General features: G+C 35.6%; 2 protein-coding genes across 2 annotated transcripts; one reads left to right on the plus strand and one right to left on the minus strand.

The window, feature by feature from the left end:
• Positions 1–11,986: 11,986 nt before the first annotated feature.
• On the plus strand, positions 11,987–12,946 carry LOC104850441 (olfactory receptor 4K2-like). The gene has a single exon (XM_010607420.1). The coding sequence runs from the start codon at positions 11,987–11,989 to the stop codon at positions 12,944–12,946; it is 960 nt and encodes a 319-aa protein (XP_010605722.1).
• A 12,724-nt stretch (positions 12,947–25,670) lies between these two features.
• LOC104850421 (olfactory receptor 4K3) lies at positions 25,671–26,618 on the minus strand. The gene has a single exon (XM_010607381.1). It carries the CDS (start codon positions 26,616–26,618, stop codon positions 25,671–25,673), a length of 948 nt encoding a protein of 315 aa, XP_010605683.1.
• Positions 26,619–27,274: the final 656 nt, after the last annotated feature.

The raw sequence follows: 27,274 nt of genomic DNA on the forward strand, positions 1-27,274 counted from the left end.
TTTTTTTTTTTTTTTTTTTTTTTTTGGTGTGTAACTCTCACCTCCATGTTGATGACCTCTGTAGTTGGTCTTTTCTGTCAACTATTGGCTCCTGCACCTGAAATTTATGTCACTGCCACAGCTCCACCTGAATTTCTTCACATGACTTCCAGGGTGACCTGCCAGGCTAACTCTAACTTCACAACCTAATCTCAGTTAATTATGATTCTGTCTTTCCAGTCTGTGGTCCTAAACCTCAGATTTGTAATTATGTTGGGCACCCATTTCTCATATTCCACTTCAAGTCTTGTTAATATGTCTAAATTAGCTTTACCGTAATACAATTACTCATCATACAATTAGAGAATTTCTCTAATTTTACTACCTAGGCACAAACCACCACTATTTTTGCCCATGTTAAGGCTTTAGGATCTTTACTGTTTCACTTTTACTCCTACACAATTACAGTCCATTCTCTAGTGAGTATCCAGAATTGTCTGGTTAAAATTTATTATAGCATCTCATTCCTCTTGTCAAAAATCCTCCAAAAAAGCCCAAAACTTTCATTTTCATTGTTACCTATAAATGTTGGTGTGATTCGACCTCTATATCTCTAGTCCCTGCCCCTTTTCTCTCTCTGACATCTTATCCTACTGTAACCATCTCCTTCTCTTTCTGCAGCCCCACTACTCCTGACCTTTAAACATGCCCAGCTTATGACTGCTTCAGAATTTGACTTGCTGTTTCTTCTGTCTGAATCTGAGATGGTGACATGACTCATTTCATAATTTCAGATTTTTCCTCAAATGTTATCTTCTGTGTGGGGCCTTCCCTGACTACCTCATGAGTATCTGCTACCCAGGCCCACCCTATAGCATCAGTGAATATGCTTGCAGGTCCCAGGGAGCAGGAGTGTGGACCAGAGCAGTGCAGCTGCAGGCAGATTACAGTCAGGGCTCCACCCCAACCCCAGAATCTTGGTCACACCTGCCCAGCCAAAGGCCCACCCAGAAAAGAGCTTCAGCCAGAGGCCCATCCTATACCACCAATGAGTGCACTAGCAGGTCCCTGGGAGCAGCAGGGTGGCCCAAAGCTGCACAGCTGCAGGGAGATCCCATCCAGGGCCCTGCCCTGACCCCAGGGGCTTGGGCACACAGGCCATGACCAAGGGTCCACCTGAAAAAGAGCTACACATGTGCACAAGCAACAGCCAGAGGCTTGCCCCAATACCATTGATAAGTGCATGAAGACTGTAGCCAGAAGCCTGCTCAGACAAGTGGAACTGGGGTGCACAACCCCCAGAAAAAGGCTCTCCCAGACAATAGTTTCATAGAAGCCTAAGCGAGAGGCACACCTAGATACCATCCAAAGTGTGCACAGGCCAGGAGCCAAAAGCCTGCCCAGACTTCAGGTCAACTCAGGGATGCAGAAGGCCACAATTCTGAACACAAGAATTGGTGTTCCAGTGAGCAGCAGAGAAAAGGTTGCTCTGTGGCTTGTTGAGAATTGAAGATCACTGGGTAAGCAAAAAGTTGCCTCAACAAAGGCACAGCAGGCTGCCTCTGTTGAAATGAGAAGACACGTAAATAAGTCTCAAAACCAGGCTTCCAGATCACCTGAGGCAACCCCAAAGAAAACCAAGATGGAACAATCTGATACTCAACCACCTGGACTCCCTGAACTGGCAACAAAAAAGGATCTGGAAAAAATAAAATAAGAAATAATTTTTCTAACAACAGCAGAGAGTGTACGCATAGCACAAGACACAATTAAAAATCTAGAGTTGACACAGAAAAAAACCATGGTGGAATCCCAACACAGAAAACAAATGGAATCCATAAAAAAGATGCAAACAGATATCCAGGAGATTAAAAACTCCTGGAATGAGCCAATTAAAAACAGAATGAGACAATGCAAGGACAGAATTTCAGATATAGAATATAGGGTTGTAATTATTAACTAGAAAAAGAAAAAAAATTCTTAAAAATAGTAAAGGACCATGAGAAATCAATCCCACAGCTGCTAGACAATGCAAAGAAGAATAATTTAAGATAAGAGCATGGAATGAAGTATTTTAGGCCCTAAAAGAAAATAATGTACAACCCAGGCTGATGTACCCTGCAAAATTATCTTTCAGAATTGACAGAGAAATGAGATACTTTCATGACAAAGAGCACCTTAGGAACTTCATCAATACTAAACCAGCATTCCAAAAATTTTAAACACTATCCTAGGAAAAGACAATGAAGTGGAATGAATCCATCAGGCACTGCAAGAAATTAAATGCAAAGGGGAAGAATCCAATAAAAAGAAAAACTAATGACAAGAAAAATCAATACATATTAGTTATGGCCATCAATGTTAACGGTCTCAATTCAGCAATCAAAAGAAGTAGCCTCGCAGAATGGGTCAGAGGCAAGATCCTACAATATGCTGTATATAAAAACACAATTCAAAAAGAAACTCATAGACTGATAGTTAAAGGGCTGAAAACAATACCCCATGTGACAGGAAACCGAACAAAAAGAACAGGAGTAGCTATCCTATTTATAAATCAAGTGGATTTCAAACCAGCGCTGTTTAAGAAAGACAAAGAAGGATGATCCATCCTTGTAGAGGGAACAATCCAAGAGGAAGAGATGACAATCATAAATATATATGTCCCAACTAGTGTGCCCAACTATATAAAACAAATACTAAGGGACATGAAAAATCAGATAAGCACTAATACAGTAGTGGGGGACCTCAATACCCCATTGTAGCAAATAGATAGATCCACTAGTCAGAAAATAAACAAAAATACTAGAACTCAGTCAAACTCTTAAACATATGAACTGAACAGATGTTCACAGAGTGTTCCACCATACAATATCAGCTGCACATGGGTTGTTCTCCAAAGTAGACCACATGTGTGCTCATGGGACATGTTTAAGTAAGTGCAAAGGAGTTGAAGTGATCCCTGTATATTATCAGACCACAGTCTGATGAAATTGAAGATCAATAGCAAAAGAAAGCACAAGAATTTCATAACACATGGAAATTGAATAACGCTTCTGAATAACCAATGGGTCACAGAGGATATTAAAGAAGAAATCAAACAGTTTCTGCAACTAAATAACAATGACAGTACCACAGAGTGCAAAGGAGTTGAAGTGATCCCTGTATATTATCAGACCACAGTCTGATGAAATTGAAGATCAATAGCAAAAGAAAGCACAAGAATTTCATAACACATGGAAATTGAATAACGCTTCTGAATAACCAATGGGTCACAGAGGATATTAAAGAAGAAATCAAACAGTTTCTGCAACTAAATAACAATGACAGTACCACAGTACAACATATCGGGATCTATCAGACACGATGAGAGCAGTCTTACAACAGAAGTACATAGCAGTGAATACTAATATTAAGAAACAGAGCGAGTGCAATTAAACAACCTGGTGCTGAACCTCAAGCTTCTAGAAGAGCAGGACAAACCCAAAGCTCATTCAAGGGAGGAAAGTATAAAGATCAGAGCAGAAATCAACGTAATGGGAACTAAGAGAATGATACAAAAAAAAAAATCAGTGAAGGCAAGAGTTGGTTCTTTGAAAGAATAAAAAAAAATTTACAGCCCTTAGCCAACCTTATAAAAGAAAAAGAAAGAAAAGGCCCAAATTCATGCAATTAGGAATGAAAAGGGTGAAATTACAATGGACCCAGCAGAAACCCAGAGGATTATCAATATCTAATTTGAGAACCTATACACCAGTAAGATGGAAAATGAAGAAAAAAATGGACTGATTCCTAGATATTTAGGAATGACCAAAGTTGAATGAAGTTGGCCTAAAAATTCTAAACAACCCAACACCAATCAATGAAACTGAAAAATAATGAAAAACTTACCAAGGAAGAAAAGCCTGGGCCCTGATAGCTTTACTGCTGGATTCTATAAGACATTTTAGAGAGGAACTACTGTCACTACTGTTCTAGCTCTTCAATGAATGTGAAACATTCATTCTTGGAAGAAAGCATCACTTTAATTCCCCAAAGCAGAGAAAGATCCACCAAAAAAAAAGAAAACTATACGCCATTCTCACCAATGAGGATAGATACAAAAATCCTTAATAAGATACTGGCAAATAGAATGCAGAAGATCATCACGAAGATCATACACCCTGACCAAGTGGGATTAATACCAGCAATTCAGAGGTTGTTCAACATACCCAAATCAATAAATGTAATACACTATATTAACAGTGTCAAGGACAAAAAACATATGATCATCTCAATAGATGGAGAAAAGCATTTAACAAAATCCAACACACATTTATTATAAAAACCTTCAAAAACATTGGAGTAGATAGTCTCTACCTCAATCTGATAAAAGACATCTATGAAAAAATGACAGCCAATATTATACTAAATGCTCACAAACTGAAATTCTTCACACTAAAATCAGGAAGAAGATAATGATTTCCACTATCACCACTCCTGTTTAATATAGTTTGGAAACATTAGGTACAGCAATTAGACAAGAGAAAGAAATAAAAGGTATAAAGACAGGAAATGAAGAAGTGAAATTGTCATTATTTGCAGATGACATGATACTCTATATAGAAGACCCAAGAACTCCAGCAAAAGTCTTCTAGACTTAATAACCAAATTGAGTAAAGTAGCTGGATACAATGTCAACACACAAAAATCAATAGTTTTCCTATATATGAACAACAGACTCACTGAGAGAGAAATGGGGAAAACAATTCCATTCACAAGAGCCTCCAAAATAATGAAATAACTAGGAATCAACCTAATGAAAGAAATCAAAGAATTCTACTCTGAAAACTTTAACACTCTGAAAAAAGTCATTGAAGATGATATCTTGAATTGGAAAGACATCCCTTGCTTCTTGGTAAGAAGAATCAACATAGTGAAAATGACCATACTTTCAAAACTGCTATATAGATTCAATGTAATCCCAACTGAAATTCCTCCAGCATACTTTACAGACTTTGGGAAAACAATTCAAAAATGCCTTTGGAACAAATAGAGATAGGAAATAGAGACAAGACAGTGGGTATCACAATCTCCAACTTGAAACTATAGTACAAAGCTACTGTGATGAAAACAGCATGGTAGTGGCAAAGAAACAGACCTCAGGACCAGTGAAACAGATTAGAAGATGCAGAAACAACTCCAGATACACTCAGCTGCCACCTTATCTTTGACAAAGGAGCCAAACTGGAGGAAAGATCGACTCTTTAATAAATGATGCTGGAAAAACTGGAATTCAACTTGCCAATGATTAAAACTAGACCTGCTGGTGGGGTTGTGGAGAGAAAGGAACCCTTCTCCACTGTTGGTGGGAGTGCAGACTGGTGCAACCACTATGGAAATCAATATGGGGATACTTCAAAGAGCTGGGACTAGAGGTTCCATTTGACCCAGCCATCCCTCTGCCAGGTATCTTTCCAAAAGATTAAAAGAATCATATCACAGAGAGATATGCACACCTATGTTTATAGCATGGCACAGTTTGTAATAGCTAAAACTTGGAAACAGCCCATTTGCCCATGAGTTGGAAACTGGATAAAGATGTGGTTTTTCTATAAAATGGAATATTACTCAGCCATAAAGAATGAGAAATTAGATTCACTCATAGGAAAATAGATGCATATTAAGGATATACTCCTAAGTGAAATAAATAAGGCACACATGTGCAAATAACAAATAGTTTCTCTGGTGTGAATAAACTATAATAGTACATAAGATCCTAATAAGATAACTGACCATGTGAAATAGGAAGAAAAGGGCTAAAGGTGTAGAGAAAATGGGAAGGGTAGGAGAAAGCTAATAAGGGAAAAGAAAAAAATGAAAAAATGAAAAGAATGGAAATGAAGTGTTTGTAAATGGGGAGAGGAGGAGGGGGTGAAGGAAGGGCAGGGACAAGGGGAAAAAATGAGAACAAAGACCTGTCATGTAAAGGTACAAGATCCCAATGATGAATGTAACTGTACTGTATACCTAAAATGTACCAATAAACTCAATGAGGAAAAAAAACAAAATGAAAGTAAACCTGTGTCTCTCACCATGCAATAAACTAAAATTAAAGTGGATTAAAGATCTCAATACTAAAACAGAACTCTAAACAGTCTGGAAGAGAGGTTAGGTAGAACTCTTGAAGACATTGTTGTAGGAAAATAATTTATGAACAAAACTTTAGTTGCCCATAAATTAGCACCAGCAAACAAGAGGTGGGATCTCTTATTAAAAAGCTTCTGCAGATCAAGAGAAATGACCCACAGTGTGAATAGACAACCCACCATGTGGGAACAAATTTTCAGCAGCTGTTCCTCAGACAAGGGTCTACTATCTAGAATATATAAAGAACTTAAAAACATCAAACCTCCCAACTTTAAAGATCCAATCCAAAAATGAGCATATGAAATGAACAGACATTTCTCAGATGAAGAAGTAGAAATAGCAACTAAACTAATGAAAAAAATGTTCAACATCACCGATCATTCAAGATATGCAAATGAAAACAACACTGAGACATCACCTCACCCCACAAAGAATGGCTGCAATCATAAAATCAACCAATAACAAATCTGGCAGAGCTGTGGGGAAAGAGGAAACTTGCTCCACTGCTGGTGGGAGTGTAGACTGGCGCAAACACTGTGGAAATCAGTATGGAGATAAGTTAAAGAACTAGGATTGGAAATCCCATTTGAGCCAGCCATTCCTCTGCTGGGAGTCTTCTCTAAAGAATTAAAAGAATCATACCACAGTGATATATGCACACCCATGTTCACAGCAACACAATTTGTAATAGCTAAAATTTGGAAGCACCCCAATTGCCCATCAGCTAGAGGCTGGATAAAGAAAATGTAATTTTTAAAATAAAATGAAGTGCCCCTCAGCCATAAAAATGAGAAATTAGAGACATTTATAGCTAAATGGAAACATATCGAGGCAATAATCTTAAGTGAAATAAATAGGACACATATGCAAACACCAGATAATTTCTCTAGTACAAGAGCCTGATAGTGTAAATAAAAACTAAAAGGTATAATAGACAATGTGAAATAGAAAGAAAAGTGGCAAAGGGGAAGGGGAAATGAGAGGGGAAGGCAAAGTAAAGAAGGGAATGGAATTAATTTGAGAAAATTAAAAAATGAAAATAAGTCTTTGCAGATAGCGAGGGAGGGAGGGGTTGAAGGGAGGGTGAGGGAATAGGGAAAAACTACGAACCAAGATGGATTATGTAAAGGTGCCAATTTCCAGTGATGAATATCTTTATATTGTATGCCTGACATGTACCAATAAAATTAATTAGAATTAAAAAATCTGCTACCAACAACCCATAACGCTTCATGCTTTCTTTTTTTCACCAGCACTTGTCACCTTTTAGCAGGCTGTGTATTCTACCTATTTTATTGCCTGTCTGTTGCACTATGCTCTCTTAATTCCATTAAAAGCAGAAGTTTGTTTGTTTTGCCTGTGCTTAACATATGGAAAATACTCAGTGTGTATTTATTAAATAAATGAGTGAAAAAACAGTGTGACCAATTTCATTGAATATAACACTCAGAAACATACAATATTAAAAATTGTGTGGAACACTAAAGGTGACTATATATCATAATAACCTAGTTCACATTTTTTTTTTGAGACAGGGTCTCACTATGTAGTTGAGACTGACCTGAAACTCCGTAGTAGCCCAGGCTCATCTCAAACTCACAGCGATCCTCCTGCCTCAGCCTCCCGAGTGCTGGGATTACAGGTGTGAGCCACCATGCCAGGCTTTCTAGTTCTTGTTTTAGAAATAACCAAAAGACTGGGTTTGACTTCTTCAAAAACAGAGTAACTATGAAAGGACATGGAAAAGATAATTACCATTACTTGATCAGTACACATAATAGAAAGTTTTAAAATGTTACACTCTATGCCATAAATATGTATAATTATTACATATTACAGGCAGGTAGAGAGGTGAGGGGATAAAAACAGAATTAAGATGTATTCTGTACATCATGTACTACGCCTGCATGATGAATGTAGTCATGTACTGTGAACATGTACTAATAAAAATTCATTTTTTTATTTCAAAGATTTTTAGAAAAGACAAAAAGAGACTAGAAGGAAAAAATGGAAACAAAACTTTGTAAATGGGTGAAGTGAGGGTGAAGGGACGGGAGGATGCTGGAGAAGAAAGAAGCATCAAGATGTATCATGTAGAAGTACAATTTTCCTGTGATGAATGTGATCACTGTGCATATCTGAAATATACCAATAAAAGAAACAAAAACTATAAATGTGGTCAGCTAGGGATTTTCTTTGGTCTACTGCCAGTCCTTTAGGGAATGTTGAATTGGCAGGCTAGTTGTGAAGAATTTGAACTACAGAGGTTTTTGAAAGAAAACAGCTTTTAGAGAGTGGGCTGCAAATGAGGATTGGCCTGGAGATATTCATGGCAAGGCCCTTGTTTATGGTTTCAGGTGGTGGATCTGCATCTCATATCTTCCTGGATAGTGCATTATGGACACTGCAAAAATAATATTAGTAATTATAATTATTGCTGTTATTCCTTGTCAGATACATTTTCTTGAATTTTTTTCTTTGAGATAGGAGGTATGCTAAATATTTCACATTTATTTTAATTTTAAAGCATTTTAAGATACTTACATATTTTATAGCATTTTAAAGGTATGTCCTGCTCTCATATCTAGGAACACTGTATTTTTCCGGTGTCCCCTCTCTAGACTTCACCTGCCCAGAAAGCCAGTTATCATTATAGTTATTAGTTTGTGCTAATTTTTAATGTTTTGTCAGAAATTTTAATTCGTTATCCTTTTTTAAATATATAACATTTCCAGTAAGTATTTGCTGCAATGCATGTCCTCCTCTCCTAGGCCAGTCTCAGATGAAATTTTCCTTCTAGTGAACACACATCATGATGGTGAACATGCACCCTTTTTTAGATAGCAAGTACACACTCCAAATTTCTTGTTGCAAATCTCTGAAATGTCAGCCCAACATTTTAATAACTCCCATTGCAAGTAGATGTTCTTGTGTAATCCCTGATCAGCTAAATGGTACTATTTTCTACAGGCTTTTATACCAAGATAGGAAGGACTACATGTACATTCCGTTTTCTGATGTTTACCAAAGACCATGGTGATTTCAGTGGGCTTGAGACTCTCAGATGTGATGTCTTGATTCTGGCTCACATGTTCAAGGCCTGGTATGATATTAGCATTTGGAGAAGCGGCTGAGATTGGGCTTATCAGGTATCAAAAATAGTATTTATTTAATAATTACATTAAAATAATGGTACAGTAGTAAAAAATGTATATATAACATGAACACATAAAGGTTGATGGTTTCTTTGGAGACTAAAGCTGCCTTTCAGAGATGAAAAGGAGAAAAAAAATCTAACAAATATTTATTCACTTACACTGGTATAAAAATAGATCAGACTGCCCTGGAACTCACTATGTAGCTCAGGCTGGTCTCAAACTCTCAGTGATCCTCCTACCTCAGTCTTTGAGTACTGGGACTACAGGCATGTGCCACCATGCCCGACTAGTATAGCTTTTTTCTAAATCTCTGCATTGCAAATAGATAAAACATTTCATTGTATGGATAATTACTATTAATTGAAATAAGTCAAGTTTAATTTTTCTGAGCAAAATTCTTAAATCTGGATTATGAAATCTAGAAAATTTCTTGAATGTTGCCCAGAAAATAATGTTTAGAGCTTTATATGTACTATTTAATTTAATTTTCAGAAATAAAGAGGTGAGATACCTTCAAGGTCAAGAACACCTTAACCACTCTTAACTACTAGTTGGTAGTTCTTTTATAAATTGTAGAATGTTGTTCTCTGGTACATTTTATAAATATTTGTCAAGACTGCAAAACAATTTAGATATGTGCAAAAATGAGGATGTGACTTAGATTTTCTTCCACCTGGGAAAACATGAGCTTATTTAAATAAAAAATTACTCAAAGTAATTGTTACAATTAATATATTGAGTCACAGAGTTAAGTGTGGTAAAATGAAGTAATCTGCAATTTAGAGACTATATCTATGTGCAAGACATTGGGTTCTGCACAATATCATGTAAAATATGAATCAAATTTTCTCCTCCATTATCTTTCCATTTCTAATATAGCTGAAAAATTTGCCACCACAGAACAATTGCTATATTCCTACTCTAACATCAGAATGTAGAATCTATGAAAAATTTCTGAGACTTATCCAAAAAGAAGCCATAATATTTTAAAATATTTATTTCAGTTTTCACCAGAAATCAGCTAAAAGTTATTTTTTAGCTTAGAAAGCATGCACCACTTTTAAGTGAAAACATTCTCCACTCTGTTAATTCAGAGAAAAGAGAGCACATAATCAAAACTTACCCTTTCACTGAACTGGCACATTTGATATTGTCAAAGCACTTAAATTTGTATGTTCATTGATCTATAATATAAAAAAAAATTTCAATAGTCAGTAGTCTCATGTTTTCACAATGTGGAATTTTCATTTTTATCGCTATTATTTTAAGTACTTTTTGAGTGATCATTGTGGATAAATGAATTGAAGGGAAATGGAGGAGGTGGAAGTAACAGAGTTAACGTATTGATTTTCTTCCCATTGGATCAATCTATGAATTTATCACAACAGATTCATTCTTTCTACTCATACTAATATTAACTATAGCAAGTGTTAGTGCATTGACTTTTAACATTTTTGGCACTAATCCACCTTGTTTTGTTAGTATATTTAAATTTTAACCTTTTCTGATGTAGTTGGAAAAATTTTAAATGACTTAAGGAATAAAAAATCATGCTTTCCAAGATGATTAATTGATAACAGTATCACATATATTATTTTTTAATTAAATTATTAGAAAATAGATAAAACACTCAAATACAGTTCTTAAAGATTTTAATATAACAAGAAAACTAAATTTTATAGGTTAAAAGATATTTAATTGAAAAATAAAGAATTTTGGTGGTGTATAGACATTTTAGAAATAGATAATCTGAAACAATATTAGTTACTTAATGTTAGTCTGATAAAGTTTTCTTATAACCTGGACAATTATAAAAAAATTCAGCTAAGACTTACATGGTCAAAAGCTTAAATTTCATTAGATGATGGGAAGGGTAAAATCTTTGTGGGCACAAAATAAGTTTTCATTCACCAGGACCAGTTTTGATATGCTTTGTACCATCCTTTTGACTATTTGGTAGACACTGACAGAACATAAAAAAGTAAAGTTTGCAAAACTTGAGAAACCTTCAAAATAGGAAACAAATTTGAAAAATGACTTTCTTTTGCCCTCTTATCTTAAAATAATAGCTGCTTTTATATGGCATGAAGATAAAAGTAGATAGTCTCTTTTATAAGAAAACAGATCTAAAATTATAAAATAACAAAAAGTGAGAATAACTCATACATTACAGGCATGATTTTGTCACAAATAATTTTTTTAGGCTTAAAAATTATCAGCCTCAAAGGATATGAAGTGGGTCTTTGGAAATGATCATAGTAAAATGTTAATTAAATCCATTGTTCAACTATAGGTGACTCAATATAACTGTATTTGTTTGCTTGAGAGGAACTTTTGAGACTGGAACCATAGCTTTTATTGTTATTATGTGCTTCACTCTCTGTAGCTCAGGAACTTAATGTACTCTTCTATACAGATGCAATAAGTAACTCAGATACATTTGGAGAAGTGTATTACTGTACGGGTGTGTGTGAGCACAGCCCCATGCATCTAGGTGCTGGCCAGAACCAAGAGGGTCCCTTTCTCAAATATTATCCAAGTTGTTACAAAAAGAAAAATCTTACAGTGAGGGTTTTAAATGGTTCCTGGCTATAACAAGGGCTCTAGCAAATTGTTAAGTGATTGCATAAAATCCTTCACATATACTTGTAGAAGTATCATGTGTTTGTAGCTAGCTGTGTAATTTATTTCTTTTAAGATTATACCGCAGAGCCTGAAGATCAATGGAAGTATTCAACCATTCCAGAGTGTCTGAATTTGTGTTACTCGGACTTACTGACTCCCTTGAGCTCCAGATATTTTTCTTTGCTCTATTTTCCATTTTCTATTTAATGACCATGTTTGGTAACTGCTTGATTATGTTTACTGTCCTGTCTACCTCAAACCTCCACTTTCCCATGTACTTTTTGCTGAGCAACCTGTCTCTAATTGATATGTGCTTGTCTTCCTTTGCTACACCAAAGATGATCATGGACCTTTTTGCTCAGCACAAGACCATCTCCTTTGGGGGTTGCATGTCTCAGATCTTCTTTTTGCACCTCTTCACTGGGACTGAGATTGTGCTGCTGATCTCCATGTCTTTTGACAGGTATACTGCCATATGTAAACCTCTCTATTACTCAAAAATTATGAGCCCAAAAATGTGTATCGGGCTTGTGGTAATGTCTTGGACAGTGGGTTTTCTGCATACAATAAGCCAGTTAGCTTTTACACTCTATTTGCCTTTCTGTGGTCCTAATGTTATAGATAGTTTCTTCTGTGACCTTCCTTTAGTCATCCAGTTGGCTTGTATAGATATATATGTTCTTGGTATCTTCATGATCTCCACAAGTGGTGTGATTGCTCTTATAAGCTTTCTGCTGCTGCTCACCTCCTACGTCATTGTTCTTGTCACTATCAGGGATCACAGCTCCACTCGCTCTTCTAAAGCTCTTTCTACCTGTACTGCACATTTCATAGTTGTGCTAATGTTCTTTGGGCCTTGCATATTCATTTATGTGTGGCCTTTCACAAGCTTCCTGGTGGATAAAACTCTTTCTGTTTTCTACACCATCTTCACCCCTTTTCTGAATCCACTTATTTATACTTTGAGAAACCAGGAAGTAAAGGCAGCAGTGAAGAAGAAACTATGCAACCAATATTTCCATTTTGGGAAAACGAATCCACACCATCCAGAGCAATGAATGGAGATATCCTACCTGAGACTTAGATAATCAGTTTTGCTTATAGACCAACAGAAAATTGAACTTGGATTCTGCCTTTCAAATGATGCCATCTAAAGCATTAAAATAAGAATCCAGGGTTGAGAGATGTACAACACTTTGTCTAAAAATTAAAACAGGTATTGCAAATCTTTGGAGAATATGGGTTCACTCGATAATCTGTCAAACTATAAAGTTTTAGTTTTTACAGGAAAATTCATGTTATCAAAACTGTTAATGTAAATTCAGAGCTTCATGTGAATCCTATAAACATATCTCAGAGACTACTTAAAGAAGACTGAGATACAATATTGTCCTCTTGCCATGTAACTGAATATTTCCACTTTATGCACAGCTTTGAGGTACAACGATAGTGTTCACTCTAATTTAGAATGTTAATTAAAGTTTGGAGCACAACAGGCTGTTTAAAAAAAAGAAATATTTTCACAGAAAATTGATACTGTGAAGAGATTCTTTGGAATCATTTTGAAAATGTTGACTCAAATTGTTTGAATTCTGAGTCAACCTTACCTGCAATACGATAGTAAAGGAAATCTGAAATTTAATAATGCAGTGTCTTAATATGTGCACATATCACTGTCACTTGATAACTGATATAAAAATAGTCAAGTGGTAATTTTTAAAGTTCAAATCATAGAAAGTAAACTACTTAAATTTGATTAGCTTTTTATACCTGGCTGAAAAATCATAGGAATAACTCATTGCCTAGACTAAATATTTGGAGAAATTATTAACAATTAAGTTAGTGACAAAATTTTCATTTTTAAAATAAAGTATTGCAAAATAATATTACTTTTGGTACAAATTTTGTGTCTAATTTCTAATACAATGTGGATATAGGAAGAAAATACAAAACTAATTAAAGAATTGTATCCTACAGTTTTCCCTGATTTACTTTATTACAACATAGTCTGGAAATCAGCTGCCCAATATATTTTCCTATCATCTAAATTACAAACTATCCTACAATTCATAGACATAGCTCAAGATAAATCACTAGAAAGAACAATGAACATTGCTCCAGTCTAGATTAACATGAGTCTTGGAATTAAATATTGCATCTTTCATTTCTCAGTTGTGTTTTACAGAAGGATTCACTGTGCCTCTCTGATATGAGGAAATTTTTTCATTTTTTCATTTCTGATATGAGGAAAATGAAAAGTAGATTAAATAGTAGTTGTGACTATTTCTTTAGAAAGCAATCAGAATGGATTCTTTTTTGGTGGGGAGGTACCAGGGATCAAACTCGGGTCCTTGTGCTTGTGAGCCAGGCGGTGGAACCCCTGAGCTAAATCCCTGGCCCCAGAATGGATTCTTAAAAAGTCACTTCCATTTCCCTTGGATTTCTACTTGAAATAGATCTTATTTTTAAATAGTATGCCTATGAAGAATAACTTTAATCTCAGAAAGCTACTAGCATATAAGTTTGATATTCCTATTTTTGGATATCTGTAAGATGGTGGCTTAAGACATATGATAGAAAAACAATTACTAATTCCAAGCAATTAGTGATTCCATTACTAATATGGTAAGTGACAAAATTAGGTTAGACGACCTGATATTTTGCAGTACCAATAGACTGTGTCTCTTTGAGTGGTATGGAAAGAGTTCCGGGAGTAATCTGACACCAAGAATTCAAGTGTGAATATCATGAGAAAAACAAAAACGTCACCCCCTTGCCATGTAAAAAAGAGAAACAGCATTAATGGTTTCTTACATTTGTCTTGAACTTCTAAAGTCTCAACATACCTCAAAGCTAACATCTTCCTTGCCAAATGTTGAACCTCAGAAAGTGAACGGTGTGTACAAGTTTATGAAGAAATGTAGTGTTGGAGGTAGGTATCAAAGTCACACTTTTAATTTGAAGCGTTGCTCATTTTTAACCTAATAATTGCCCTTGTTGCCTCACTGCTCAAAAGGATGCAAAAAAGTAAAGGTAGGAACATGCTCATGTCATTTCCATACTTCAGCAAAACTTATTATCTTTGTTTTAAAATTTGAAATACTGCTCCTGCAGTGTCAATCTTTGGATCAATAGTCGTTTGTCGAGCATCTGCTTTGCTTCAGCCTTCGATAGGTAGTAGAGACCTATTTTTAATTTTGGAGGGATATTTATCCAGCAATTAGGGAGGATCAGTCCCTTATAGGTCTGAATTCAGTCCTTCCACTTTATTGTGCAAACCTGAGTAATGGAAAAAAATCATTAGTTTATTTACCTATAATATGTAATAACAGTACTTAGTTACTGTTAGTGACGTGAAATTTAAATAAAATATATTAACATATTTAGCAATGTTTGATATTCATTAAAGACTTAATAAATACTAATAATATTATTTTGTTAAATCAGCGTATAATTTTCAGATACAAGCATTGAGTTGAATGTGTTAATTTACTTAGTATTGGATCTTTGTCAAATACTATTAGCCTTTGGTGCAGTTCAGTAGTTTTTCTTGTCCTTAACATACTTGTATTTTTTGAATGAAGTATTATATTTTGGGGCTTTCTTATTTTAAATTGAAATACATACTAAGATTACATTAAAGGAAAAAGGAGCATATACTATGTTTGATTGGTCAATATCTCATTGTATCACAATAATGTTTTACAATAAAATAAATTGAGTTAAAAAGCTTGCAGTACCATGCAGGTATTTTGTCTCTCATCTTTTATCCATTTAAAAGTAGTAATAGCACCAGGGATTTAGCTCAGTGGCACTGCACCTGCCTTCTAAGTGCAAGGTCCTGAGTTCAATCCCTGATACCAAAATAAACAAACAAACAAACAAATAAATAAATGTAGTAATAGGGGGAGGGAAGATGGGATGGATTCAGGAAAGGAAAGAAAGGAATGAAATTAATATGAGAAAATGAAAAACATGGAAACACATCTTTGTAAATGGGAAGGGGATGAGGGGTTGAAGGGAGTGCACGGGAATGAGGGAAAAATAAGAACCAAGATGGACTATGTAAAGAAAGAAATCTCTAATGATGAATGTCATTACATTGTATACCTAAAATGTAACAATAAACATATGAAAAAGTAGTAATACAATCATTTAAGTTTTTAAATAATAAAATTTATTAACCTGCAAATGAGTGTTGACATTTTATCTATTCATATTATGTAAAAATCTAGTATTAAACAAGTTTCTACTATAGGGAAAAGAGTGTCTAGATTTGAACACACGAAAGAATTGTTTTGAGACATGGTAAAAAGTACTATTCAGGAAATTATTTAAATTAAAACTGCAACATCGTAGAATCAAGTCGGACATTTTATCTGGTAAATAAATCTCCGAAGCTGGAGAGTAAATGTCTATTCTTTGCCTGGGACTTTCTTATCGAAGAGCCTGTTCTTAGGGGAGAAATTGAGCTCTGAAATGTAGCTGTGTTCATGGAGCCTGGTTAAGGCTTCTGCACCTATATGCTTATCAGATTAGCTATTTCCCAAGACGTTGCACATCCTAATATCCATACTTTACACTGGACATCGCTCCATGCTTGCTTTTCCAAAGATGAAATATACTGATTTGATTTGTTTTCACGTTTTTCACTACTAATGAGGATAACATATCTGTTTATTCTTAAATGTTTTACTAAAAGTTTATAGCAGTATAGATATTGTCCTGGGGATGACAGAAACAATACTAATGGACTCCAGGAACACACAATAAAAAATTATTGCAGTGTAGGATCTTGCTTATCACCTCAGTTCTCTTTTGCATTCCTTTTTTCTTAATAGGTCTTTTCCTTCAAAATGCCAGTTGCTCCACTGGTGGGGCCTTTACACAAGCTAGTTTACAAGGTGTGATAAAAGGCAGCAAATGTTTAAATTTTTAAAAATTTTATAACAGTAAAAGACACATTGCCGTTAAAATCCCCCTCCAAACACTCCCCTGCAGTTTGAGCACATCCCCTTGCTCTTGGTACTGTCTGAAGCAGCTCGGCAAGTCTTCCTGTGTGAGTGTCCAAGTGCTTTCTCATGGCTGTCTTTATGTGCTGAATCAATTCAAAACCTTTCACGGCGATTTTAAGTTCAGGGAAACATCAGAAGTCTCATTTTGCCAGATTCAGTGAGTAAAATGGATGAGGACACACAGTAATATTTTTGGGAGCCTGCCTTTCCATTGAACAACGCTAGGCAGCTGCAATCACTGCATTTTGGTCCTATTTTGTGAAAGTACTCAGAAAAGATGACCCCCAGAGGTGCTGCAGGACGTGACAAGATTGATTGGATAAGTGTGTTTGAAGTCAGGGTGATGATTTTGAGGGAGATTAAGAGCAATATGTCTTTTCCTGTAATATTGTTTTATTTAAACATTACCTTATTTATTTAATTTGTTTTTGAGACAAAATCACACTATGCAGTCCAGCCTGGCCTTAAATTCACAATGATCCTCCTGCCTCAGCCTCCTCCATGCTGGTATTACAGGCACAGACCACAGTGCCCTGCTATTTTATTTTTGATTGGTAGTATATGTTTTCAATACATAATGATTACATTATTCATGAGAATTTTTATACATATAAAATACAACATAATTCTTTTTTTCATCCCCTTTATCATTCCTTTCTCCCTGCACACTGTGGCCCTTGGTCCTCTTCCATTTTGTAAAAGACCTATCTCTTTCTGTTGTATTTCATTTTACTCTTTATTTGTATTTTGATTTTTTCATATAAGAGAAGCCACACAGTTTTTAACTTATGCATCTGATTTATTTCACTTCACTTTATAGTCTCAAGGTGCATCTATTTTCCTACAAGAGACCCAAGTTTACCCTTCTTTATGCCAGAGACATTACCATATATTTTGATCATATCTTATAACTACTTAAAAATAACCTCCTGCCCTACCTGCTTACCCTGTCCAGATCCTACCCATTTCTCAGAACCAACCTTGATTTAATTGTTCCAAAAAGTTTTCCAATATGTGGCTGGGGATTTAGCTCAGTGGTTCTGCCACCGCTGCCTTGCAAGCACAAGGACCCAAATTCGATCCCCAGTACCAAAAAAAAAAAAAAAAAATTATTCACTTTCCAACAAAAAGTTTTCCAATAATCACTGCAACTATGTAAACTTTCAGCACTATGAGTTTTTTTTTCTTGTTATACATCTTCCTCATTGTACCAATTCAATTACAATAGGAAATGATCATGCTGTAATTTATTGAACACCATTATTTCCCTCTCTAGGCTTTAATTCCATGAATGAAAATTTACATATTTCCCTTCTATTCTTTAGCCTCCCCTATAGAAACAGTGCTTGGCACACACAGGCACTCAATGACCACCTTGAAAAATTAAATGAGACACCATAATGGAATTACGTATCGATAGGTTAGTTTAAAGAAGTTAGGATAGAATGAAAGGAAGTTAATATATGTACCACAGTGTGATGTTAATCTTGTTACAGTTTAAAATAGGAATGGCAAGCCGCTAGAAAGACAAGGGTGAGTTGAGGGCAGTCCAGACAAAAGGAAGAATTACGTGAGATGCTGAGGTGTAAAGCAGAGGTCTGTGAGAAATGGAGCTCATCGATTGAGTGTACGGTCTTGGGGCATTCAAGAGAAAGAACAAGTGATCACACTGATAGCTTATTTCTAAGTTACCATATTGCATATTATATGGGTACAGTGCCATTATGGGTAAACAAGCACACTTATGTATTTACTACTGGTAAATGTCCGCACAGTTTGAAAAACATCTTACTACTGAGGATTTATCCTATCGATATGCCTGCATACTTATGATATAACATATGTTCAATAGTATTTATTGAAGCACTGATTTAATAAGATAAACAAGAACCACTCTTCTAAGTTAGAGCTTAGATAAATTTTCCATTCTGTGAAATAATGTTGAATGGTAAAGAGAACTGAAAGTCTCTGAACTGCTACGAAAGGCTTCTCAAATCACTAAGTAAATTACAAACAAATAAAAAGGCTCACACACATAAAAAGAAATTGAAATAACAAGGAGATAAAGAGTATAAATTTACATTTGAATGTACTTGTATTTAGGAAGTCACAGATAGTCACAGAAAGACTCGACTCTTGGTGTGTTTACATGCACATGTGAGAAGAATGGGGCAGATGGAAGCAAGGAGTAGACTCTAGTTTCAACTTCACATCCTTTAAAATTGCCACAGGCAGAGCCCGAGGATGTGCCTTTGCCTCCTCCCTACTCCCTTTCTCCCCTGTGGATTAGACTGTGTCTGTTGGACCTGATACTGTGGACCCTGGATGCCACAGCCCTCGGGGACAGTTACATTGTGTATCCTTCCCATGCCCTGGTTACGAAACAATTGTGCTCCGTTGGCCACTTAGCACTATTTGCCTCACCTCTCTTCCTATTTGCCTCCCATTATAAATAAAGAGCCTGTGATGTGGTGCTCCAAGTGCCCATTAGTTCCTGACAACCTATGACTCCACCTGGTCCCAAACTTTCAAGAATAGTCATCTTTTCTTCATCCCCCACCACTCCCCCCAGCTTTGGACCCTATGGTGTGTGGGCTGGGGCATAAAATTACTCTGATTTTCCAAAGATGGCAGTGTCGTACGTGTTTAAAATGTACTGCAATTATAAATGGAAAAAGAAGGAATGACAGAGGGAGGAATGACAAAGGGAGGAAGAAGAGCCAGGATTAAATTTTGGCTCCACGATTTACTAGTGGTGCAATGTTAGTGAAATCGCTAAAACTGTAGTGACATAGCCTGTGATAGCTACATCTTGGAAACAACCCAAACGTCCATCAGCCTGTGACTGGCTAAAGATGTGTTGTGTTTTGTTTTGTTTTGAACAAAATGGAGTACTACTCAGCCATAAAGAATGATAATATAGAGCATTTATAGCTAAATGGATGCATACTGAGGCTATACTCTTAAGTGCAATAAATAGGACACACTTGAGTAAATACCAACTTGTCTGTCTGATGTGAGAAACTAAAGTGTAAATGAGGACCAAAATGTGTAATGTGACAAGAAAGAAAACATCCGAAATGTAAGGGGAAGTAGGGCAGTGGGTGGGGGAAAGGAAAGAAAGGAAAGAAAAAAGTATGAGAAAAGAAGGAAAAAACAGAAACAAAACTTTTGTAAATAAGGAAGGAGCGGAAGGGAGAGAAGGAAAATGGGAACAACCAAAAACTAAGCTATATCATGTACAGGTACAAATTCCCACTGATGAATATGATCATAATGTATACCTAAAATTTACTAATAAATTTAATTTAAAAAATCATTTAAACTGTTCATCAACTTCTGCATGTCCAAAATGTTGATTGTAAGGATATGCTTCATAAAACTGTTGAAAACTTAAACAATGTCTAACACACATTTAATGAATTAAAACATGATATTAATATGAAATGATTAAGCATATCTAGCAGAATGTAATGTATATTAAATTTTAAACAAAATTTAAATATTAATACAGTTCAATTTCCATTCTGGAGAAATTTGTTCTCTTGCCTTGTCAGAAGCTTCCCAAGGCTTTTACTCACCAAGATCAGTGCCACTGATAGTACATAGCGTCGATTGCCCTGATCTTCTAGGATCGCTTGAGGAATAGGAAATTAGAGCTTCTTTTTTCTGTGACTGAATTCACAAAATGAGAGAATCTGCATGAATTCTACTTAACACACTTTCTCCATGACACAGGATGTATAAAATATCTTTAGATAGGTTTTCTTTGTGTTTGAAAACAAGAAGTTGTGGGCCATTTTTATCATTGAAAGCATAGTAAAGGTAGAAAATGTCTATGTTCTGTCTTTTTTTTTCCTATAGAAGCCTAGTAGAAAAAGACATGGCGATGGGGTTTCAGAGAGGCACAGATCCCCAGTGTGGTTCCATCTGTCTGTATGGTCTTTCATATCCTGTATTAATGCAGGTCCCATTACTTTCTTTTTCTTACTTCCTCACCATCTTTTTTCCTATTTACATTCCTTATGTACCAAACATGAATGATTCTTGATTCAAGTTCCCTCCAAGGACCAGTTTTCAGGAACTTTCATGTTGATCTACCATGGAACTACCAGAAGAACTGGAAATTGGAAGTCCTATAAAATAGATTAGAGCTTGGAAAGACCTCAGTGAAGATCTAGTAAAATATATGTATAGCCAACAGTTACGTGTGGAATTTGACAAGAACATTCAACTATCTCTGAAATGTTCTCCAGTTCAGCACTTCTATGATTACTATGACATTCTGTAGTCATCTAACAGTGAGTTAGAAGTAAGGACAGTATTAAAAGGACACTTATTTAGAAAAAGACAATTACTTCAAAAAATGCAACAAGTCACTGTCTCATGAGTCCAGTACTGCGACAGGCACTGAACACCAAACAGAACAAAACAAAACTCATCAGCAACGGTAACAAAACAACAGAAACCAGCAAGGCCAAAGTCTGCTTTCAAAATGCTTACCGATTATAAAATGAACAGCACAGACTTAATTGTTTGTTAACTATGAAAGAAGTCCAAAGGGATAAGTAAAAGAACTGAAGAAACTTCCTTTGAAAAGGTGGGGCTTAGTTTAAACCTTGAGAAGTAATATAATAAAACCATAACTTGTCTTAGTCCTAAAGTCATTGAAATTCTGGAAATAAATGTTATAGAATCATTTTCTAGATTTCTGGAAGAAGAGTGCAATGAAGTATTAAATGTACAGAAAAAAGCTATTCCAAATGAATTGTTATTGACCAAGTTTCCAACAAAGTAGTTTCATAACTCCCAGAAAATATCAGATCACTTTGTTGACTGTCCTCTTAGATCAAAGATGAATAAGGAAAAGAAACTGTTCAAGTGGGAGCAGTGGATTTGATGTAGGGAGATAAGACTAATGGGGCTTCCACTGCAAGAACTTATTTTGATGTTGATTTGGTAGCTGAAATAAATCTCCTTTTTGTTTTGCATGTTTAATATATTGAATTTTTGAAACCATATTAGGTACTTTTATATCTCTCTACGTGTAAGCTTGATTTCATTAGACTATATTAAAATCAATTTGTTAAAAAGTTCAGAGATAAGTAGGAAATAGAAAAATCCTGTTAATTAAAGAAGAAAAGTAAATAAAGAAATCAAATGACTCTAAATAACTACACCACAGACAATTTTGATAAAGTAAATGTCTCTTCCACTTCAAAGTATGGCATCATGAAATTAGGCTATTACTTTCTTATTCATCGTTTACAATGAATTGTTGGCACTCAGTGCACTTTGCTTCTGTGTGGCTATGAGAATGGAAACACTGAGGAGCATGCTCAGTGGAGTGATCATCAGCAGAGAACCTGAGCAGGAAGAGAGCACTCTATCACTGGAGAAATTAGGATGAGGGCTGGGGTGCTACTTCACTCAAGTGTTCTCGGGTTGGTGCTTATGTCATCCACTCTGGACTTGTCTTTGGGCTTAGTTTCTTACTGTTGGATTTTTCCTAAATTTGTAAAGCTTAAAACAATGGCCTTATTTTAGAGCACATGCAACTTATGATATAATATAATATACAATAGTTATTTGGTTATAATTCTAGCAGTGTATATATAATGGTGTTAAACAGGTGTACAAAATTCATGCAACCACTGTGGAAATCAATATGGAGATACCTCAAACAACTAGGATTAGAGGTCCTATTTGACCCAGCTGTTCCCTTGCTGGGGATCTTCCCAAAAGAATGAAAAGAATTGTACCACAGCAATATATGCACACCCACGTTTATAGCAGCACAGTTTGTAATAGCTAAAACTTGGAAACAGTGCGATTGTCCATCAAATGGAGACTGGATAATGAAGATTTTTAAAAATAAAATGGCGTACTGCTCAGCCATAAAAAAAAAGAAACTAGAGATATTAATAGCTAAGTGGATGCACATTGAGGCCACGCTCTTAAATGAAATTAGTAATTCACAAGTGTAAATACCAAATAGTTTCTCTGGTGTGAAAAACTAAAAGTGTTAATAAGGATCAAAATGTAAAACTGATATCGTGCAATAGGAAAAAAGGTCTAAAAGAGTAGAGGAAGTGGGAGGGGTAGGGGACAGGTAAAAAAGGGAAAAGAAAAAATATGTGAATAGGAAAAACATGGAAACAATGTCTTTGTAAACTGGGAAGGGTGGGGGCGGTGAAGGAGAGCTGGGGAATGGGAAAAAAAGGAGCAAAGATAAGTCATGTAAAGGAACAAGATCCCAATGATGAATGTAACTGTACCAACAAACTCAATAAAGGCAAAACAAAAATCATAGCCAGCATGAGGTAGAAAAAAATAGCAGCATTTGTTACCCTGATCAGCTAACCAAATGTTATTGATCAGAATGAAATATAACAGTCCAACTTAGACTTAACCTTAATAAGGTTAAGAAAGTTTTTCTAGGAGTCTAAGTTTCATCGTGATTACTGACATTTAGAAATTTGAAGAAAGGAGCTAAAGGTGTAGGTGGAAGGGTGGGGGCGGTGAAGGAGAGCTGGGGAATGGGAAAAAAAGGAGCAAAGATAAGTCATGTAAAGGAACAAGATCCCAATGATGAATGTAACTGTACCAACAAACTCAATAAAGGCAAAACAAAAATCATAGCCAGCATGAGGTAGAAAAAAATAGCAGCATTTGTTACCCTGATCAGCTAACCAAATGTTATTGATCAGAATGAAATATAACAGTCCAACTTAGACTTAACCTTAATAAGGTTAAGAAAGTAAAGAGCAGATTTATGTTGTTCAGAGAGTCATATAAATAATGTGGTTATTTTTCATTAACATTAATTCAATAGTTGATCTCTCCTGTGGCCATTAAATATAGTCATACATTCAAGTGGATTGACCCTATCATAAGAAATGCATTTAAGGCTGTATCTTTTTAACTGTCAAATTTGATTACTTTTCCAGAAATTTTAAACAAATCACAGTGGCAATTTTCACTTGGTATAGGGCCGGTGATTTAGCTCAGTGGTTTTGCTGCCTGCCTCGCAAGTGCGAGGTCCTGAGTTCAATCCGCAGTACCAAACAAACAAACAAACAAACAAACAAAAAACCCTCTTGGTTTCAGTATTCAGAAATAGAGACTTTTGAATCAATGTGATATGCTGTTAATAATTTCACTAAATTATGTATATATGTATGCATGTAATTATCTGTCTATCTATAATCTATATACTTCTTATATTATCAGATACATATCCCACATCCATTTATTTTCTATCCATTCAGACATAAACTTATTTATTTGTCTCTAAAATCTATGAGTCTTTATTCATCTGTCTTTATTTGTATCTAAGGCAGGGCATTATTAAACAAAGTAATATGGAAAACTTGACAATACCATGCAGTTAGCTATTTTTTAAGAATTACACTATTTCAGTTTTATGAATTAAACATTTTCCTACATGTATTTCTCAGAACAATAAGGACTGAAAATTTCTTGATGACAACCTGCCCCAAGCTCAAGAGAGAGGGAGATGGAAATGGAGATAGATAGTAATAGAGATGGCAGGAGGCAGGAGAGAGAGAGAGAGAGAGAGAGAGAGAGAGAGAGAGAGAGAGAGAGAGGGAGGGAGGGAGGGAGAGGGAGAGGGAGAGAGGGAGAGAAGAAGAAGAAGGAGAAGGAGAAGAAGAAGAGGAAGAAGAAGAAGAAAGGAGGGAATGGTGACTGGAGGAGAGAGAAAGAGAGAGAATGAATGAAATTTATTTACCAGACTCTAGTCAAATAGCTCTATAAACTGGGAAAAGTGATATTATTGCATTTCTCAGTTTCGTCATTTGTAAAATAGACTTTGTCAGGTGATTTCTTTTTTCTAAAGTATACAGAAATATATAAAAGATCACTGTTTCTTCAGATTCTTCAATGAAATACTATGTCTAGCCAGGAGAAAATGTCTCAGATTCATTAGAACTTCAGTATTTACAATGTGGCTTTGCATGCAAAGTAACATAATAAGCATTATTGTATGAAAACAACATATTACTGCTTAGGAATTTCTGTATTTGTAAGTGAACAACTTGGGTGCTGCATCTAATCTCCTTTTAGAGAATAGAATTGTGGATGAGATTTGTCCTAACTGGAGGATCCATTGATTCTTTAGTGTATAAGGCAATAAGAATTTTCTTAATGTTTATTATATTGTTTGCAAACCATGGAATGTTCTTTTGCGAATGTAGATATTGAAGATAGAGAAGATCTGTTTTTATTCTTATCAAAGATGATATATGAACATATTAAGTAGGAAATGTTCTTCATACCAAGAATCTTCAATTGTTTTCTGATGTTGGAATTTAAAAATCATGCATAGATTACAAAAATATCATCCTTGCTCTAGTTCACAAGATGCTGTACCAAGTGTTGATGCTTTCACATTTGCATTTTTTTGGTGACCATTGCAAGAAGCTGGGAGAGGGCTTATTACTTTTAAAATATGTGAACATTTCAAGGGAAAGAACAATGAAATATTTAGACCTGACAAAAGTTGAATATTCTAAAACACGGATCCTTGAATACTAAAGTGTTGAGTACGAGTTTTATAATGTCCTTTAATAAACCTTGTGTTGTGTGAGGAACAACTCAAATGACCAGAACTCAGTGAGTGCTGAGTTAATTATACAAACAATTCTGCCATGAATGGATTCACTTAAAGCAATGTAGTCACTATTTTGACCAGTTGAATGAGAAAGATGTGTTGAACAAGTATCTCATTTTTATATAAAGAAAATCAAGGTGTATGATGCGTTTTTCTAGATTTAAATATCCAGCCACTTAGTTTCCTCATAGAATCTTTGACATCTTTATTTCTAAGAGTATAGATTACTGGATTTAAGAGGGGGGTAAATATGGTGTAAAATACTGAGAGAACTTTGTCTACTGGGAAATTTGTAAAAGGCCACACATAGATGAAAATGCATGGGCCAAAGAAAAGTGTTACAACAGTGAAGTGGGCACTGCAAGTAGAAAGAGCTTTGGACGACCCACCAGAAGAATGCTGCCGGACAGTGACCAGAATGACAGTGTAGGAGATCACCAGGAGGATGAAGCATACCAGGGCGATCATGCCACTGGTGGAGATCATGAACACCCCCAAAATATATGTGTCTACACATGCAAGTTTAATTACCAAAGGGAGGTCACAGAAGAAGCTGTCTACTTCATTGGGTCCACAGAAGGGCAGATTCACAGTAAATGCTAACTGACTCAGAGCATGAAAGATGCCCACAACCCAGGAAAGTATAACAAGCCCAATGCACATCCTCCTGCTCATGATGGTCAAGTAATGTAAAGGTTTACATATAGCCACATACCTATCAAAGGACATGGAGATGAGAAGAACAATCTCAGCACCTCCTAAGAGATGTAAGAAGAATATCTGGGTTATGCAGCCTTCAAAAGAGATGACTTTATGTTCACGGAGGAAGTCTGCAATCATTTTGGGGGTGGCAAATGAGGCCAGGGACGTGTCGATGAAGGAGAGATTACCCAGAAGGAAGTACATAGGAGAATGTAGACGTGGTTCTAACATGATGGTGAGTAGTATAAAGAGGTTCCCCAGTACCGTGGCTGCATAGACTATGGAAAAAAATAGGAAGTAAAAGATCTGAAGTTCGGAAGAACCAAACAGACCCAGCAGTATAAATTCTGTCACGATGGACTGATTGCTCCAGGCCATTCACTCTGACTTCTTGAAGAATTCTGACATTTCCCGATGAAGAAGAGCACTGAAATATTCAGCAATAAAACTAAACGTCACATTTTTTTGCATCGAATGATTTAGTAACAGCCCCCCACCAGATAGGCCCTTCTTATCTCCTGGCCCAACTCATGGTGACTAAATATTTCCCCAAAGGCCTTTTCAGATATTTTGAATTTATACAATTAGAGATTATTTCTTAATGTCTAACAATTCATCTTACAAGTAAAAAATTCATAAAAGAAATAAAAATTAAGATGTTCAAATATTTGCTCTTGAGTTTTTAAATTTCATAGCTAGCTTCCAACAGGTTTTGAAAAGGAGGTGATAACCTTTCCAAAACATGATGGATGAAAGGCTGATTTATTAGTGGACACACTAATAAAAGTGGAAAGGTACGTGGGTGGGTTCTATTCTCCTGCAGTGGACAGGAAATAAGAATCAGAGGAAGAAAAATGACCACAGAAAAGCAAAAGGATATAACCTCTCATTCTGAGTTCTTAATTCCAGTTATGTAGCTAAAATGAACTTTGCTTTATGTCAGCAATTTGAAACATGTTTTAAAAGACTGATTAATGTGCACTACTTAAAGCATGAAGGAATTATACTTTCCCAAATATATTTAAATAAGAGAA

Source organism: Fukomys damarensis, unplaced genomic scaffold (assembly GCF_012274545.1).
Source record: "Fukomys damarensis isolate Sample0158 unplaced genomic scaffold, DMR_v1.0_HiC HiC_scaffold_17, whole genome shotgun sequence".
Lineage (NCBI taxonomy): Eukaryota > Metazoa > Chordata > Mammalia > Rodentia > Bathyergidae > Fukomys > Fukomys damarensis.

What these genes read in the sequence shown, in the direction of transcription:
- LOC104850421 (XM_010607381.1), bottom strand. Translation starts at nt 26,618, where the DNA reads ATGGCCTGGAGCAATCAGTCCATCGTGACAGAATTTATACTGCTGGGT.
- LOC104850441 (XM_010607420.1), top strand. Translation starts at nt 11,987, where the DNA reads ATGGAAGTATTCAACCATTCCAGAGTGTCTGAATTTGTGTTACTCGGA.